General features: G+C 37.3%; 1 protein-coding gene across 2 annotated transcripts in view; it reads left to right on the plus strand.

Annotated features, from left to right (window-relative positions):
* The window catches only part of STXBP4 (syntaxin binding protein 4), a 66,842-nt gene that overhangs the window by 35,854 nt on the left and 15,438 nt on the right, over positions 1–15,550 (plus strand). For both annotated transcript variants that reach the window (XM_034067946.1, XM_005146158.3), the window contains one exon: positions 14,818–14,875. In XM_034067946.1, the coding sequence (XP_033923837.1) occupies positions 14,818–14,875 (58 nt within the window). The remainder of the gene's footprint in view (positions 1–14,817; positions 14,876–15,550) is intronic.

Consider the following 15,550-nt stretch of genomic DNA (forward strand, 5'->3'; position numbering starts at 1 on the left):
CGGTATTTTGAAATGTGCACTAGCATAATGCAGCTTTCAAGTATTTTGACTGCTAATTTCCTCACTCTGCCTCTGAAATTTCTATCCAAGATACCATCTTGCTCTTGTTGATATAATCCCAGTCATCAGTATCCATTAAGTGCTATGAAGCCTCTTTCTCTGCTCAGCAGGAACTCAAGCAGTGCATCTTGAACTACTTTTTGCCCATATGTTCCTTTAATCTGTTGCCAGCCTGGGATGTAACACACGCAGTCATGATGAAGTCCTCTGAAATGGTCTCCAAATTGATATAGCTTCCAAAATTCCTATTACCTTACTGATATTTATCACTTGTGTGCCATGGTTTAGTGTGAGCTGTCTCTGTCCATGGCAGGGGGGTTGGAACTGGATGATCTTAAGGTGCTTTCCAGCTCTAACTATTCTATGATTCTATGATATTGATCTTGCTAGTCAGAGTAGTTACTATGCCTTTGGTTATGAAGATCCTACAGGCAGAAGGTTAGTTATCCAGTTTTTGTATTACTTTTCCTTGTATGCCATCTACCTATAAAAGGAAGGTAATGGAAGCTGCTGGTGGTCAGTGTCCGTTAGTGCTTGTTCTCTTGATAATTAAGTTGCATTTGATCTTTGTACCAGGCATTAAAGACTGACATATGCAATCTGTCCATTTCTTCAGGGTAGTCTTTCAAACTACATTATGGTCAGTTGCCGAAACCATTCCATATTTAGCAAAGTGTTAGTTGTCCCTGCCCACTCTTTTGAGAGCCTGGGTGAAACAGAGTTAACAAGGTAGCAAGTCTTCACAAATACCAGTTTTGCTATTTTGAGACCTTTTTAATTTTAGTATTGTTAAGTATTCATCTTTCTTTTATTTATTTGTTGTCTATTACAACAGAATTAATGCCATATAGGCTATTACTGTTTTGTTCCCGAAATTAAAGATCCAACAGATCTTTTGTACAGATCATAGAATCATAGAATAGTTAGGGTTGGAAAGGACCTTAAAATCATCTAGTTCCAACCCCACTGCCAGGGCAGGGACACCTCATACCGAATAATTGGCTGTAGTTCAGCATGAGAGTTCTGAAGTAGTTGACATGTAAGTGCAGGCTTGTCCCCCACTTTTTGGTGTACATCAAAATGCAGATGTAATTGTAGGCATACCCTGGTTAACTTGACTTCTGATAATTAGGCTAGTGATATTAAAATGCATTTGCAGAGGCTGAATATCAAAATCCAAGTCTTCTGTTGACCCCAGAAATATTGTCAGCCAGTGGTTGCTGAAACTCACACTGCTATGTCTTTTTAAACTTGTAGGATTAGAAAGAGAAGATTATTTCCTGCCAGATAATCTTTGTGGGGACAGTACTGCATTGGGAGGGTAGCATACCTTTAATATTCTTTCAGCTGATAAACTAAAACTGTACCTTTTCTTCCTTTCTTGGAGCTGCCCAGGAAGGAGCAGCATAATGATAAATAAGGAGATAGTTTGTCTGTGTATTCATGGTGCTGGCAAGGCCATAAATATTTCAGGGAATTACCGAAATTGGAAATAGAAGGGACCTGTTAAACAATACAATGTGTATCCTGAACACATCTGTACAGCTCATCTTTCTAATAGTTTCTGACTAGCAAAAGAATTAAATCTTAAAATCAGTGCCACGTGCGTTAAAAAGAGGTTTTGTTTGTCAGTTAAACATTTTCTGAGCAGTACTTCTATTAGAAAATACTCATTTGGTGAAATTAAAACTTATTATTCCTTTGAAACTGTCAACAAAAGAGGTGACTTCTCCTAAAAGAGAATTTATCAACTGTTTTATCCAGTGGACAAATTCTCTCTTTTGCAAGTCCTGAAAGGTTGAAGATTTTTTTCCTCAAAACAAAAATACCTCATGGGAGGGTCACTTCATTCTTGTCAAAAGTTATTATATTCAGTTATTAACAGAATTTTTTACTGCTGAATTATTTCTGACTTGACATTTTTAAAAGTAAAAACATATCCCAGAATCACATCCAGTAATTTTGGATTATGACCTGGCCATCTGTGGCTCCTGCTTGCAGAATTATGTGGCATTCTGAGCTATGGGTACTGCAGTCTTGCCCCACAAAATGTTGGCACTGTATTCCTCATTTAGCTTCATGGAGTTATACCAGATGTTGTCATCTTCTCAAGAACAATACTCCAAAATCATTTCTTCCTTACAGAAGAGCAGGAGTTAGGTGTGCCTGTAGCACATCTTCCTGGCCTCCACTAAGTTCTGAAGGCAACAGGAGATGTAAATCCTCTTCCTTATGTGGCTGAAGCATCTCCCAGTTTGTCTTGAAACTGGAATTTAGTTGCTTTCTTGTTTGCTCAGTCTCATCTTGTAAAGACAGCAGAGGGTAAGACCAGGTAGAGCAAGACAGGAATTTCATGCTGCTGCTGAATGCATCACTTGGTTTGGTCTCTGTGGGGCAGTGGTTTTCTGGTTTCCAGCTCTGCTGAATGGGTAACTTCATAGCAACTGGGATCACTTGTCTTCCAATTCAGCATGTGCTCCATCTGGATTGTGGGTCCCTGCTATCAGCCATGCACTGTGAGTGACTCTGTGCAGGAGCAGTGGCTAATTCACAAACTGATCGTTTGTCCAAAAATCACACTTAAGATTGCAAGAAATGGTCATATTTTTCATTAAATTGCAGTTACCCACATTTCTCTACTGATCTGAAAATGTCTCTGGTGCAGCACATGAATAGAGTTTGGGAATTGAACTAAAACTTAGTAACTTTCCTTTTATTCTATCTTCAATGATGTAAACTGAGGATAACCCTTGACTTAATTTTAATTGTTCCAGCACGTAACATCAAATACACATGAGATGAGAAGTGGATCCCTTTTGCCCTGTGATACTGTTTGCCTCATTCTGCAAATGAGACTATTATATTACAAAATCGATAGCTTATCAGCAGCTCTTTAGATAGGCTGCAAATCCAATCACAGTAAGAAACCCAGAGGTGAACAACTGATGTACTTTCATCAAAAATAAAATTCAAAGTTGCATTACAGGGAAAATGGTTTCCATAAGCACTAGGAAAAAAAAATTCCAAGCATATTTAATGCAGTTTTACAAGGTCACAGGCAACAATTTAAAAGCTTATTCTACAAAACTGTTTACTTGCAGCAAGACTTTGAATTTTCTGCAAATCATTTAAATCTCCAATTTTGCCTGCATATGGTATGTAAGAATGAAGGGTAGTAATTGTGACAGGGTTCATAGAACGGTAATTCCAAAAGGAAGATCTGTTCGAGAAGCTGAAAATGTTTCATTGCAATGGAAGGGAAGAGTTCCACTTCAGAAATGTAATAGTATGTAATATTTAAAATATTTCCAATATAAATGAAATTAAAATGAGTGTGCATGGAAATTGAGTTAAAAGTGAAGCACTGGATGCATGAGAAGTCCATTTTTCAGCCTATAAATCCAATAGGATCTGCTTTATTTATGTCATTTGTAAGGCTTGATTAGAATTATTATCTCCATTTTAAGAAGGCATTTGAGCCATAAAGCAGCGAACTTGCTCATTCATAGGAACGGAAAAAGAAGAGCAAGGATTTAACTGAAGTCTCCTGAATTTCATCTTTTTTTCTCACTTAAGTAACACCTTTACACTGTCTTAACCTCTTGAAGTCTGCATTGGAAAAGGAGAATGACTAATTGAGAAGGGTAGACTTGAGAATAAAGGCAGCCATAGGACATAAACTCCATCCTACTGGGCTTGATTTCTTGCCTTTTTAGTTTGAATGACTGTATTTTAGTACCCTGTATTTATTGCAACCTTTTATTGCTGTGTATTTGATCTAAATTAGTTTTTTAATGCCTGGTTATCCACATATTTCAAAGTAATTCAGAATTACAGCTGTGGTTTCCAAGCTGTAGTTTGTCAACAGCCACTGAACCACAAATCTCTTGCAACCGATTTACAGCTTGTCTACAGAACTTTAACATTTTTATGTTATTGTCCATTGTGAGGTTCATAATGATCATCTCTCAGAATTTTTGAGGCTGGGTGGTGATCCCTGACTCAAACAAATGTGAGCTCACTGAGCTAGAGCATCATCACTGCTGAAATAACAATGTTTAAGTGCATATCTGTGCTTAAAAGCAGTGCCTATGTTACCTAAATAAGGCCAACAAAGACAAATCAAGGTTGAGTAGTTTATTAGCGGGGTAGTAGACAGCAGTAAAACCTTTCACAGTTTCACCTTTGGCTGTGTTTTTGTTGTTTGGTTGGTTTTAGTATTAACAGGATGTAAGTTCAGGCACTGACAAGCCTAAAAAAACTCTGTTTCTTTGGCCAGGATTGGTTTAGTTTTACAATAGATATTTAGCAAGAGACAAACAGGAGAGGGTTTTGGAATGTAATATAAGTAAAATATATTACTCCTGTGAAACAAGACCTGAAAATGCCTTGCAAATGGGAAGCAGCAGAAATGTCAGTGTGTGATGTGAATTATACAAAAGTTTAGAAAACTAGCACTTAGATGGAACTTTGCTACCAAGGAATCAGAAAAGATTTGGCCAGAAAGGACCTCCAACAATTAGGTAGTTCATCCACCAGCAACATGAATTATACCTACATTAATCCAAACAGGTATTTGTCTGGCATATTCCACAACTTCTGTAGGCTAACTGTTCCCATCCCTAGTTATCTTTGCCATTAGAAAGCTTTTCCTTTGGCATAAATCCTCCTTATTGCAGCTTAAGCACATTACTACTTGTCTTCATCCCTATAGTTATTGGAAACACCCTACTATTTTTCTCTTTGTAGCAGCTTTTAACATATTTGAAGACTGTATCATCTCTACACTGTTTTCTGTTCCTTGCTCATTTTTTTGACTTACACAGCATGTCTCTAGCCATTTCATCACCCTTGTGTTTCCCTGAATTCTCTCAAATTCATCAAAATTATATTGAGTTCTGTACTGAGACCTGCCTCTTGGAGACAAAAATGGCATGATAAATTTGTTTGCTTCAGTATCTGACACACCAGCTCTTACATCCCCAAATGGTTTCCCCTTTCCCTTATAGCTTTGTGTTACTGAATCGTATGAAGTTTGGGCTTTCCTGGACTTCCAAAGCCTTTTCTGCTGAACCAAGGGCTAGCTAGACATACAAGACTTGCTTCTGTGCAGCTGATTATTTGCACCCAGGGTAGTACTTTGTCTTTGTAGACTTTATAGAATTACACCCTATTTATTTCAACATCTAATCTAGTTAGCCAGGCTCTTACAAAATTCTAATCCTGGTTTCCAGTGACATTCCAAGAAACGTCCATTTACAAATGGGTTTTAAATCCTGAATTATCCCTGGCCTCTCCTTATTTGGGCTAAAAGCATATTTTGTTGAATGTGAGCAAGGAATGACATGGTTTTCACGTAACTGGTCTTACTTGTGGGTATTGTTACAGGATGTAGAAATTAGACCCCACTTGTTTAATTTGATGTATGAGGGTTAGAGCATTACAGTAATTATGTACAAGCAGAGAAGCTAGATAAAAGGTGACACTAATAAGGACAGAATACAGCTTGATCAAATGAAGAATTACTAATTATGACCATGTTGCTAGCCAATTTATTGGTGATTGAACATGTGTGTGATTTCTAATGTTTCACAGCAAGGAAAAAGCCAATTCAATGTCTAAAGCCTGTATATAAGACAGTTCTTTAATGTGACCTAGATTTCAGAACCCTGTTGTTGCTGGTAGAAAAGCAATTTATTCTCTCTCCATTCACTTACCTTTAATGAGAAAAGATGAGTCAGCTTTTGCATAGGCACTGTCTGTACTGACTTTCAAATCAAAACATTTTAATAATGAAAACCAAGTAAGTGATATTATTATACCTTAAAATGCAGATGAGCTATCAAAATTTGCTCATTAGGTTAATTTTCAGCATTTCTGAAGGAAGACTTCATTAAAGAGCAGACCTTTAAAATCTATGGACTCGTTTAGTTCATACTGTGAGCCCACTATGAAAAATTTAATTGACTTTGTGTCTCTTCCCATACAAGTTGTGCTTGGTTCTGGTAACTATGGAGACTCCAGAAATTTTACTAGATGGTAAATACTTGCTAAATAGCCCATCATCTAATTTCTGTTGACAAAATACTTAGAAATTTGGTACCTTAATCCTTCATTATAGTATGATGTTTTGACATGAGGGGTGGAGGAATAGAACTTCCATGCTGTGTAGCATGGAGATGCAGATTGCTCACAGTCAGAGGAAATACACAGGTGAGACAGGAATTGAACTGTGATGTCTCAATCCCAGCTCAGCATCTCAGTCTCAAGGCTGACGCCCCTCTTTTGTCTTTTGGTCTTAATGAAGTACAGTTCAGACGTAGTTGGCTGGTTATCAGAGAGGTGGGTAACCCCATGTCTCTCTGTAGGTACACGTGTCTGCACACCAGTCCAGAAGAACTGTCTCATTATTTCAGGTACCAAAACTTAAAGCAACCAGTATAGCATGGAGCTGAACCAAAGGAGTTGTGCATACTCTTGTGCAGTTAATGCTGAGTTAATTTCTGTGGCTTCACAACTACGAGCATCCTGAGAGAGCTGGATGCAAGCTGTCAGGGAGAGGGGAATGATCAGACCTTTGTTTCGAGTGTCAATGTATGCTAAAGCTATCGGGGCTCGTCTTGTCTCAGAGGGTTGGTGTGCTTTTCTGTCAGTTCCTTCAGTTGTCACATTTTTTCACTTCTTTTCAGTGGGTAGGAGTGAGAAGCTGAGGGCTAGCAGAGCTCCTTGGATATGGTGCACAGTGTGATAATTGAAATGGAAAGAACTACAGATGAAGTCAATTGCCAAGGATGATATAGGAAGCTTCTTAAAAGTATATTTTCAGGAGAATTTGCAAGAGGAAAACATAATTGCTTGGTGCTTAGGAAGGAGACCTACATGAGGTAGAAAATGTGCATAAGTCTCGTGCTAGATCTGTTATGCCATAAGCATCTTTAAAGGCAGTCTGTAACTGGAAGTTAAGGATTGAGATTTTGCTTTGCATTAGTGATTTCTGCGGGTATTATGTTTGAATTCTTTATAGTTGAATTAAAATGAATTATGATAATTTAGGCACATGGTGGATTTTTTTCCCCATCAGTTTTTTATCAGAAAGGAAAGGCATCTAGCCTGGTATCTAAGAACTTTTGACATTCATTTTAAAATATGCTGGTTTTAAAGTCATGTATTCCTGTAAATAAACCCCTTCTTTTACCTATGTGCAACTACAGTGCTTTCTGTAAAAGGATATCTTGTGTTAAGTACTTTTCACAATTCTTGTTTCAAAAGGAAGAAGTATGACTTCGGTCTGTACTTAGTGTGAAATGAGCTCAGTGGAGTAGTCCTGTGTCTCTCAATTGTAGGTGGTTCATGCCAGCCCCCTGTACAGTTTAATTCCATCATCAGTGCAAAAAAGTAAGCTATTACTTAGCAAGAAAGGTATATCATGTAATACTAGTGCTTTTTAAATCTCAGACAATTTCTGCTCAATTCTAATTTTAGTAATTTTAATTTGTTACCAATAAATGCTTTTAGAAAGCTTATATTTAACTATCACATGCGTCAGTGAGCAATGTGAGATGACAGTGATGGACGTGGGTGGATAGCACAATAGATGGTGACAAGAGAAGTTGATCCAGTAAGGAAGGGAGGAGATGGATGAATTCCAGACCAGGACAATCAGGAGAGCAAGAGAATAGGACAACTGAGGAAAAGAGAAATGGTTTAGAGCTGGGCTATACAGTGAACTGTTCCAGGCTGTTCCTAATTACCAGATCCTGGTGGTGAATGTGTGCAGAGGCTTGTATTTCTGGAGTAAGAACACGTTATTCCAGCCTCTCTTTAATCAGCTGAAAGTGGATTGGACCAACAGTCAGAACAAGAATGTTCTCAAGAGGTACTTCTATGAATTTCTATAGCCTACATGGCATTTCTGTCTAGATCCCCAGTTGTGGACCATAATGTTTCCTGTCTTCAGCAGTCTGAAACTCCTCTCTGCCTTCATTATGCCTCACCTTTATGGGCTTACACTGTACTGACCTGATGACTAAACAAACATATTACATTAGTGACTAAAATAGCTGTAATGTTGGAGTATGTACTGCTTAATGGTATGTCAGGCCTCCCAAGAATTAATTGTGAACTTCTGACTGTCAGATGTGTGGTATGTGAAAAAGCATTGTAAGCCAAATGGGATGCATCTTGATTGTTTTATAAGTGTCTTGAAATAATAAGCTTGTTTTTTTCAATGTAAGTTGCTAAATAATTCCTTTTCTCAGAAAGGTGATTACATTATAAAAATAATACTCATTAGTAGTACTTGAAATTCCTTTCATGTCAGCATTTCAATTTCAGTCTTTTTTCAGCTTTTTGCAAGCTAAAAAAAGTTCCTGGTTTTGCATCAGTAGCTGGTGTAGATGCTCAGGTTCTATCCTGTGACAGCAGCTAATGGATAAATCATTGGGTTTACCCCTGGGCTCAAAGGAGGACTTTAGCTTGAAAGAACAGCTTCTATTTGGTGAAGCAGACAGCTCAGTACTTCATTTGCTGTATTCTTTCTGTTCCCTTTAGAAGTCAGGATGTTTTATCATAATGTTGTTGTAAAGCATGTCCTGCAAGCTCCAGTGACTTCTGCCATTTCTGCATAATTAGTTGTACGTGTTTGATTGCCATCAACTAAGCAGAAGAAAGTATTTTATTGCCCTTTCAAGTGTTGTGCTTGTTTTGTACGTTCACTGCTAACCTCCCGCATGGAAAAAAATGAGCATCCACTTAGACCTTTTGCTTCTCATTTTAATAACAGTCCAATTTGGTTTGGGTGGGTTTTTTTCCATTGTATTTCCAGTATTCAGCTTCTGAAAAGGTATATTTTTGAAGTAATGTTTCAGGAAGATAATAGTTTATCCTTCTTGAGGACAAATAGCAGCAATCTCATTGCTCGGATGGCTGTAGCTCTCATTTCTGAAGAATTCAAGTGCATGTGGTGGGCAGAGTTTGTTCTAAATTTGGATTTCCTTATTGTTTAGGTAGGAGAGCAGTATGTCTACAGCAATGTCAGATCACATATACTGACTGAGGTCATTCTTCCTTCAAGCAGTCAGTTGGCTGGTCATCGTTCATGTATTACAGTTTCTGTTGTGTTCATACTGTTTCTAATTAACTGTACCAAGTTATTCACAGACAAGTGTTGGAACAGGAAAAAACCACATTTATAACAGTGTGTAATTTCAAAATTACAATTAAGGTCTTAAAATTGATCATATAATTTTTCAACACACAAAGTAAATGATTTTATAGCTCTCATTCTGAATTCTGACTTGATAAGATGTAATTGTTTTAATAAGAGATTAATGAGTTTGCCAGCATAGATAGGTCAGTATTTTATGATTAATAGGAGATGAGAAAACACAAGGTCACCATGCCCTGGACATCCAAAGAAAAATATTTGTCCTGAAGCATGGTTTCTAGGATCAAGAGCAAAGGGAGACAAGCTAAAGCTAATCTGCCAACCATATTCTGAATTAACACAGATTTCAGTTGCTGGTATTTCCCAGATGTCTCCACTTGAAAACTACTTACTCCATCTTTGCTTTATTGAATTAACAACAACAAAAGAAAAAGAGCAATTTCTTTATAATAGAATTTGATATATGAAAGAAAGGAAAGGAATGGCCCCTTAGCAGACCATTATTCCTAAAATGAAACACATTTGTTTGTGGGAAGAGCCCTTGAAATGATCTGAAGGATAAAGTGGCACACAAACAAATGCCAGAGTGTGTACTCACTTCTGAAAGCTGTTTTTCTGAACCCGAGTTTTTATATTCAGTTCACAAATAAGTAGTAAAATACAGTATGTGTTATTGACAGCCTCAAAAAATAAAGAGCCCTTTTATGCCTGCACCTCATTGAACACACTTGATAGGCAAGGCTGGATGTTTATCCACAAACTTTTGCTTTACCTCTGTCAAATTGCCTGACTCCAAGGAGTTCCTCTGCTGCTCTGGCATCATCTGTTACCTCTAGTCTCCTATCTGGGATATTGCCATATTCCTGTAGCACTCAGGAGCCCAAGACCAGCTAAAGTAGGATCTGCAGGTCAGCTTTTCTTCCTGTTTGCATTGTCTATGTAGCTCAGAGAGAAGAGCCAGAGGCATTCAGGATCTCAACTAATGAATTTTACATCATTATTAAGGCCACGTGAGGAAGATTTAAGTGTTGGTAAGGGCTGGAATTGATGGGTATTGAAAAGAGATCAGAATTCAAAACCTCATTTATCAAGTGACAGGGAAAACTTCATGATGTCCTTAAGCACGTCTTGCATATCGGAAATACTTTTGTGAGGTAGTTTCTGTTTCTTAAAAAGAAGTCATCATTTTTGAGAACCTAAAATATAAATAAATTATAAGGAGGCAAATAAAGGGCAGTTCTGAGCTAGCTTGTGCTCTCTTTGTATACGTACTTTAAAAAAGTATGTATAACAGGAGAAGTCAAGCTAGGTAAAAGAATACATGAAAAAAGGCATCCTTATTTCAGTAGTTGGTCAAAGAATGCGTTCATTGTAAAACAGAATACTTGTCCTATGTGGCTTTTCAATTCCAGATAGATAGTACATCCCTTAAGCACAATACTTAATATGAATTCCAGACAAGGTGGTTTAATGACACAGACATAAAATTGTTTAGCCTTAACAGGAGCCAGTTGTAGCCAGACATCCTTTTTATGGTGAATGACAAAGCTGTGAATGCTGCTGGAAATAAGTTTCTGCTTCACAAAAGAGTTTTGAGGTGAGATTATCCCTCTGGTAGGCAGCTATCCCTAAGCACTCTTTTCAAACTCATCAGTACTATTTGTGTGACTGCTTATAATGGAAGCAGGGTTTTAATCTGGCCTTAAGGTCAATATAAAGCACTGGACATGCTTATCGTGAAGCATTTAAATAGTCTCACTTTGGCCAAATCTGGATAGAATCCTAGTGAGCAGTAAATTTTTGAGCAATTCTTGCTATAGACTCTAAATCTCTCATTTCCTTTCAGTAATTTTGTCAGAAAAGAAGTGAACCATAGTTGGACAGCAGTATTTAGATGTTAGGGAAATAACTGCCAGTTTTGAGTCAGCTGAACATTCACGCTATGGTATCTGCTTTTATTAGTTTCATCTGCTGATCTCCACATTTCTTTTGCTTTAATATTTTTTTAACTAACATATTGGGAGAAAACCCCACCCAAGTACATTACTGCACAGTTTCTAGCTTTGGTAACTCTCCAATACAATGAGGCTTTTTCCTAACATCTGTATGTTCCCCCTTCTTGCTTTGGGGACACACTTTGATCATACTGTATGCAGCTTTTATTGAGGAAGTGTGTGTACTGGAAACAGCAGACAAAATCTTCAGTGTTTGTTGTTTCATATAAGTTTATAACTTGGGCTGATGCTGATCTTTCTACTTACTGAAACCAGCCAAGTGTCAATGCTGATGCATTTTCTGTCCTTTTAACCCCAGGAAGTTATAAAGATCGATGCAATCCGCACTTTATCAAGTGTCAGGAAAATTTTGCTTGCCCTAGGGTTTCATTTCCTTTCAGCTTTATATAATGTTAACTTTACAATCATGTTATCACAGCAGGCATCTTGCAGCCGAGGAGGCAGGCAAGCACCAGGGGTTCTGCCTTGCTGCTCGGTAAGCAGCTCACAGTTCTGGTATACATATGTCAGCAAATGGGGTTTTGTTTCAATTCTTCACATCAAATTATAGAAGTCTCTTTTGCATTAACCCTAATTAAATGCATATACTTAGAGGAAAATAATGGTAGGTTGCAATGTATTTTGGCTAACATACAGGAGACTGTTTATTCTGTTTGGGCAAAGGATGCTTTGGACTGTATCTGTTTCTCTTGCAGGCATAATTACTTTTGCAGTTTTACCTTTTCTTTACCTTGAAAAAGGTAAATAGTCACAAATATTTGAATAGGAAGAAGTCCTGCCTTTTCTGCTGAAATTCCTTTCAAATGTTGTAAAGCTGCAATTTTTTTAAGATGATATATGCAGACAACTGCAGCCAAGATCTATTATTCATGAAGTTTCATCAAAGACTGCAGCAATTCACAGAAGAAATTATAAATATGTAGGAAACCTAAGGCTGCCAGGGCTTATATAGGCTAAATCTTGTATCTTTCAGACTGTATTTCTGATGGTTTGAGCTCCTGTACCTCCCATTTACTCCAGGTGACAGCTTAGCAGTCTTTCAAAGCAAGTCCTAGGACAGGCAACAAATCTGACCCTGGAGGGTGTGGAAAAAATAGAGCACTAGGAAGTAGATCAGTTTATGAATGATTCATGGAGAAAGGAGCTTGAAGGAAGTGAAGATGATGTCTAGGGAAACACAATGCAAAACATAAGAGCCTTCTGGCTACCATGGGAAATACCAAGAGATACAAGTGCAAATCTAACCATGAAGGAAATGAGTAAAGGGAACCGCAGTGAAAAACCAGTGGAGAAAAAGTAGAAATGTGGAAATGAAAGGCATTAAAAAACTTGCAGATGTAGGTGGAACTTTGACGCATATAAAGAGTGGATAGGATATACAATCTAATGCATATATAGTCAAAAAGGCAAATAAAACTGTAGAGATATCTCCGGAGTTTAATTTATAGCTGACAGATGTATTCAGTGTTTTTGAAAAGCAAAGTCTTTTGTGTTAAGAAAAGAATACAGAGCATCAGTTTTCATTGCTACCTACGTACCATTCTTCATTTAGAAATGAGAAAAAAAGACATTAATCAACTCTCTAGTGAAAAAAGGGTTATAATCACTGATGAATGAAACAGGTGATAGAGGGGATCCGTGTGAGCACAGAGCAGATGCTGAAGTTCTATTTATAATTTAGAAGAGATGTTCTTACTTATTTTGGACATGCACGTTGCATGCAGGCATGAGGAAAGGCCAGGGCAGATGGAAGCAATTGAAGGATGAACCCTATTGCCATTTAAATGATTAGAAAATATCTGTGTTAAAGGAAGGTCCCATATTTCATGGGAGAGGAAGAACTTGTGATCATTTCTAGCATATTTGTAACTTGAAACATCCTTTTCTTCCTTTCTTCATCATGGAGTCAGAGCCTGAAAACTGTTATGCAGCAACTACCTTGTATTTAAAGGGAAGTAGCTGTGGATTATTCTCTCTGAAAGGTAGTAGGTGGCATGTTTTGAGGAACAGATTGTATAGCTCTGTTCTAAACTGAAAATGGGAAGAAGACTGAGATAAATGACTAATATGGGGTAGAAATGAAAGGAGAGGTAAGCCAGTGAGCTTTTTGCTTTTCAAGCTGTACTGAACAGTAATGGTGCTGTTCTACAATTACTAATTCTCAAGTTTCCTTCCTGACTTATGGAGTTTTGGCTGACTGACTTGTTGCTCTTCACTTTGTGCCTACAAGTATAGCTCCTTCTCAGATGGTTTATACCTGCTTCAATGTGCCAGGTCATGATTCAGCAGCTGTAATGACTGTTTATCTTTGAGAACTGAAGTTAGCCCTTTCCAGACCAAGAAGGACCACACGAAAGACAAAAGTTGTGATGATGGGAGAGAAGAAAATGAGCCTTTTGAGAAAGAAGTTCCAAAATAAACGTGTGTGCTTAGGGCATTCCTTGGTATGAAGCAGCTTTCAAAGATCATCTGGTGCTTGCAGGCCAGCACATTTTCCAAATAAGAGTTTTAAATCTAAAGCAGGCTCACAGATGGTTCTAATGAGCTGGTCTTTGAGATACTGTGACTTGCACAAAAATAGTTTAACTCCTAAGACACATTTTGAGATGGCTTCCAAGCTAAAACACTTCCAGAATAAGTTTTCTTGCATATTTTAATTTCATATACATATTTCTAGTCTCCAAAAAGGGAGGTTTTCAGGACCTTTCACGTTATCTGCATTACAGTGCAGTGTCACAGAAGCATCCATCAGGAGCATTTTTGCAGATTGACTGATGCTTCTTTCTCCAGCACTTTTCAAACCCTACAAACAGTTGGTGTTGAATGAACAGTAATTGAAAAGGCAGAGGTTTGTTATGAGAATTTAGTTTTTAAAGTGATATAGTATTGTACCCTAATGAAAGTATTATGTATTATTGATCAGTCTCATGGATAGGACTTTCAACCTAAGAACAAAATCCAAGATTGAATTTTTAAGATTAGCTTGACTGATTACATTAGTGTAAATCACAAAATTAAGTAATGCATTTAGTAGATTAACCTTTTCTAAGATATATAACAGAAATATCTGTACATATTTTCTCCAAATCTGTGGATATGTGGAATTTGTGCCTAAATTCCCCACGAATTGTGTATAAATACACAGCTTAGTAAAAAAAACAGCAGAGGATTTCATTCTGCCCATACTTCTACTTTGTAGCATTATTAGCATCTGTATTTAACAGCTTTAAAAACAGACCTCAACAGAAGACAGGCACAGGAGGGGTTTGGTCACTTTATGTAGATGTATATTACAATAAAGTTCAAAAATACTCAATTACTACACTGTGATTTGACCAGACTGTCACCTTCTACAAAGGAAATGCTAGTCATGAAAGTATCATGAAATGGTTTATAGCTTTGCAGCACAGCGAATAGTTATTAAATTGTATTGTTTAAATTATTTTGTTACAAAACAGCAAAAATTAATTTATAATTTTTTTTATATTACAGCATTCTGATTTATATCATCTCAAAACTATGTTCTTTAAGCCACTTAAGGTTTGAAACACACCTTATTTCTTTATTTCATCTTAGGTCTGCCTTATGGATGGGAGGAAGCTTATACAGCAGACGGAATCAAGTATTTCATCAAGTGAGTACTTCTGGGGGAAAATGGGTCAGAGTTGAAGTAAAAGCACATTAAACATATTTTAAACCTAGAGTTAATGGAAAAATGAGTAAAATAACAAAAGCTGCCATCTGCTTTATTTGCATCTTTATTGCCAATAACACTTGTTCTTTCCTGGGTTTTGTGACTTCCTTGCCCAAAGGGTTCTAGAGGGCTCAGTCACAAAACCAGCTGAAATTCAGTATGAAATGTGTGTCTCAGTCCTTCACATAGTTTTGAAAACCCATCTGCAATGTTGAGAACTTCCCCAGTTCTGTGTTTGACTTTATAACGGACCCAGGAGGTAAGGAAGAAAAATCTTATCCCCTGAATGGTTTACAAGTGTAAATATCAGGTTTTTGCCCTTATATTTTGGGTAAGTGGAAGAGTTCTTTTAGATTTTTAGAAGGTAATGCTGTGGTTTCACCTAAGTCTAGTTACTGATAACTTTTTGTGAGGTCATATCCTGCTCCATTGTGTGGAATAAGTTGTTCTGTTGCTGCAAGAGGGTGAAGGAACAGGAAAGAAAGCGTTTAGGTACATTTATCAAACAGTCAAGAGTTTTCCAACTGCTGTACCATTCATGTAGAAGAAAAGTCATTATCCTCTAGTCTTTACACTTCAGATAGGTAAATGGAGGTTTACTAACTTGAGTATCAC

This window comes from Melopsittacus undulatus, chromosome 11, assembly GCF_012275295.1.
Source record: "Melopsittacus undulatus isolate bMelUnd1 chromosome 11, bMelUnd1.mat.Z, whole genome shotgun sequence".
Lineage (NCBI taxonomy): Eukaryota > Metazoa > Chordata > Aves > Psittaciformes > Psittaculidae > Melopsittacus > Melopsittacus undulatus.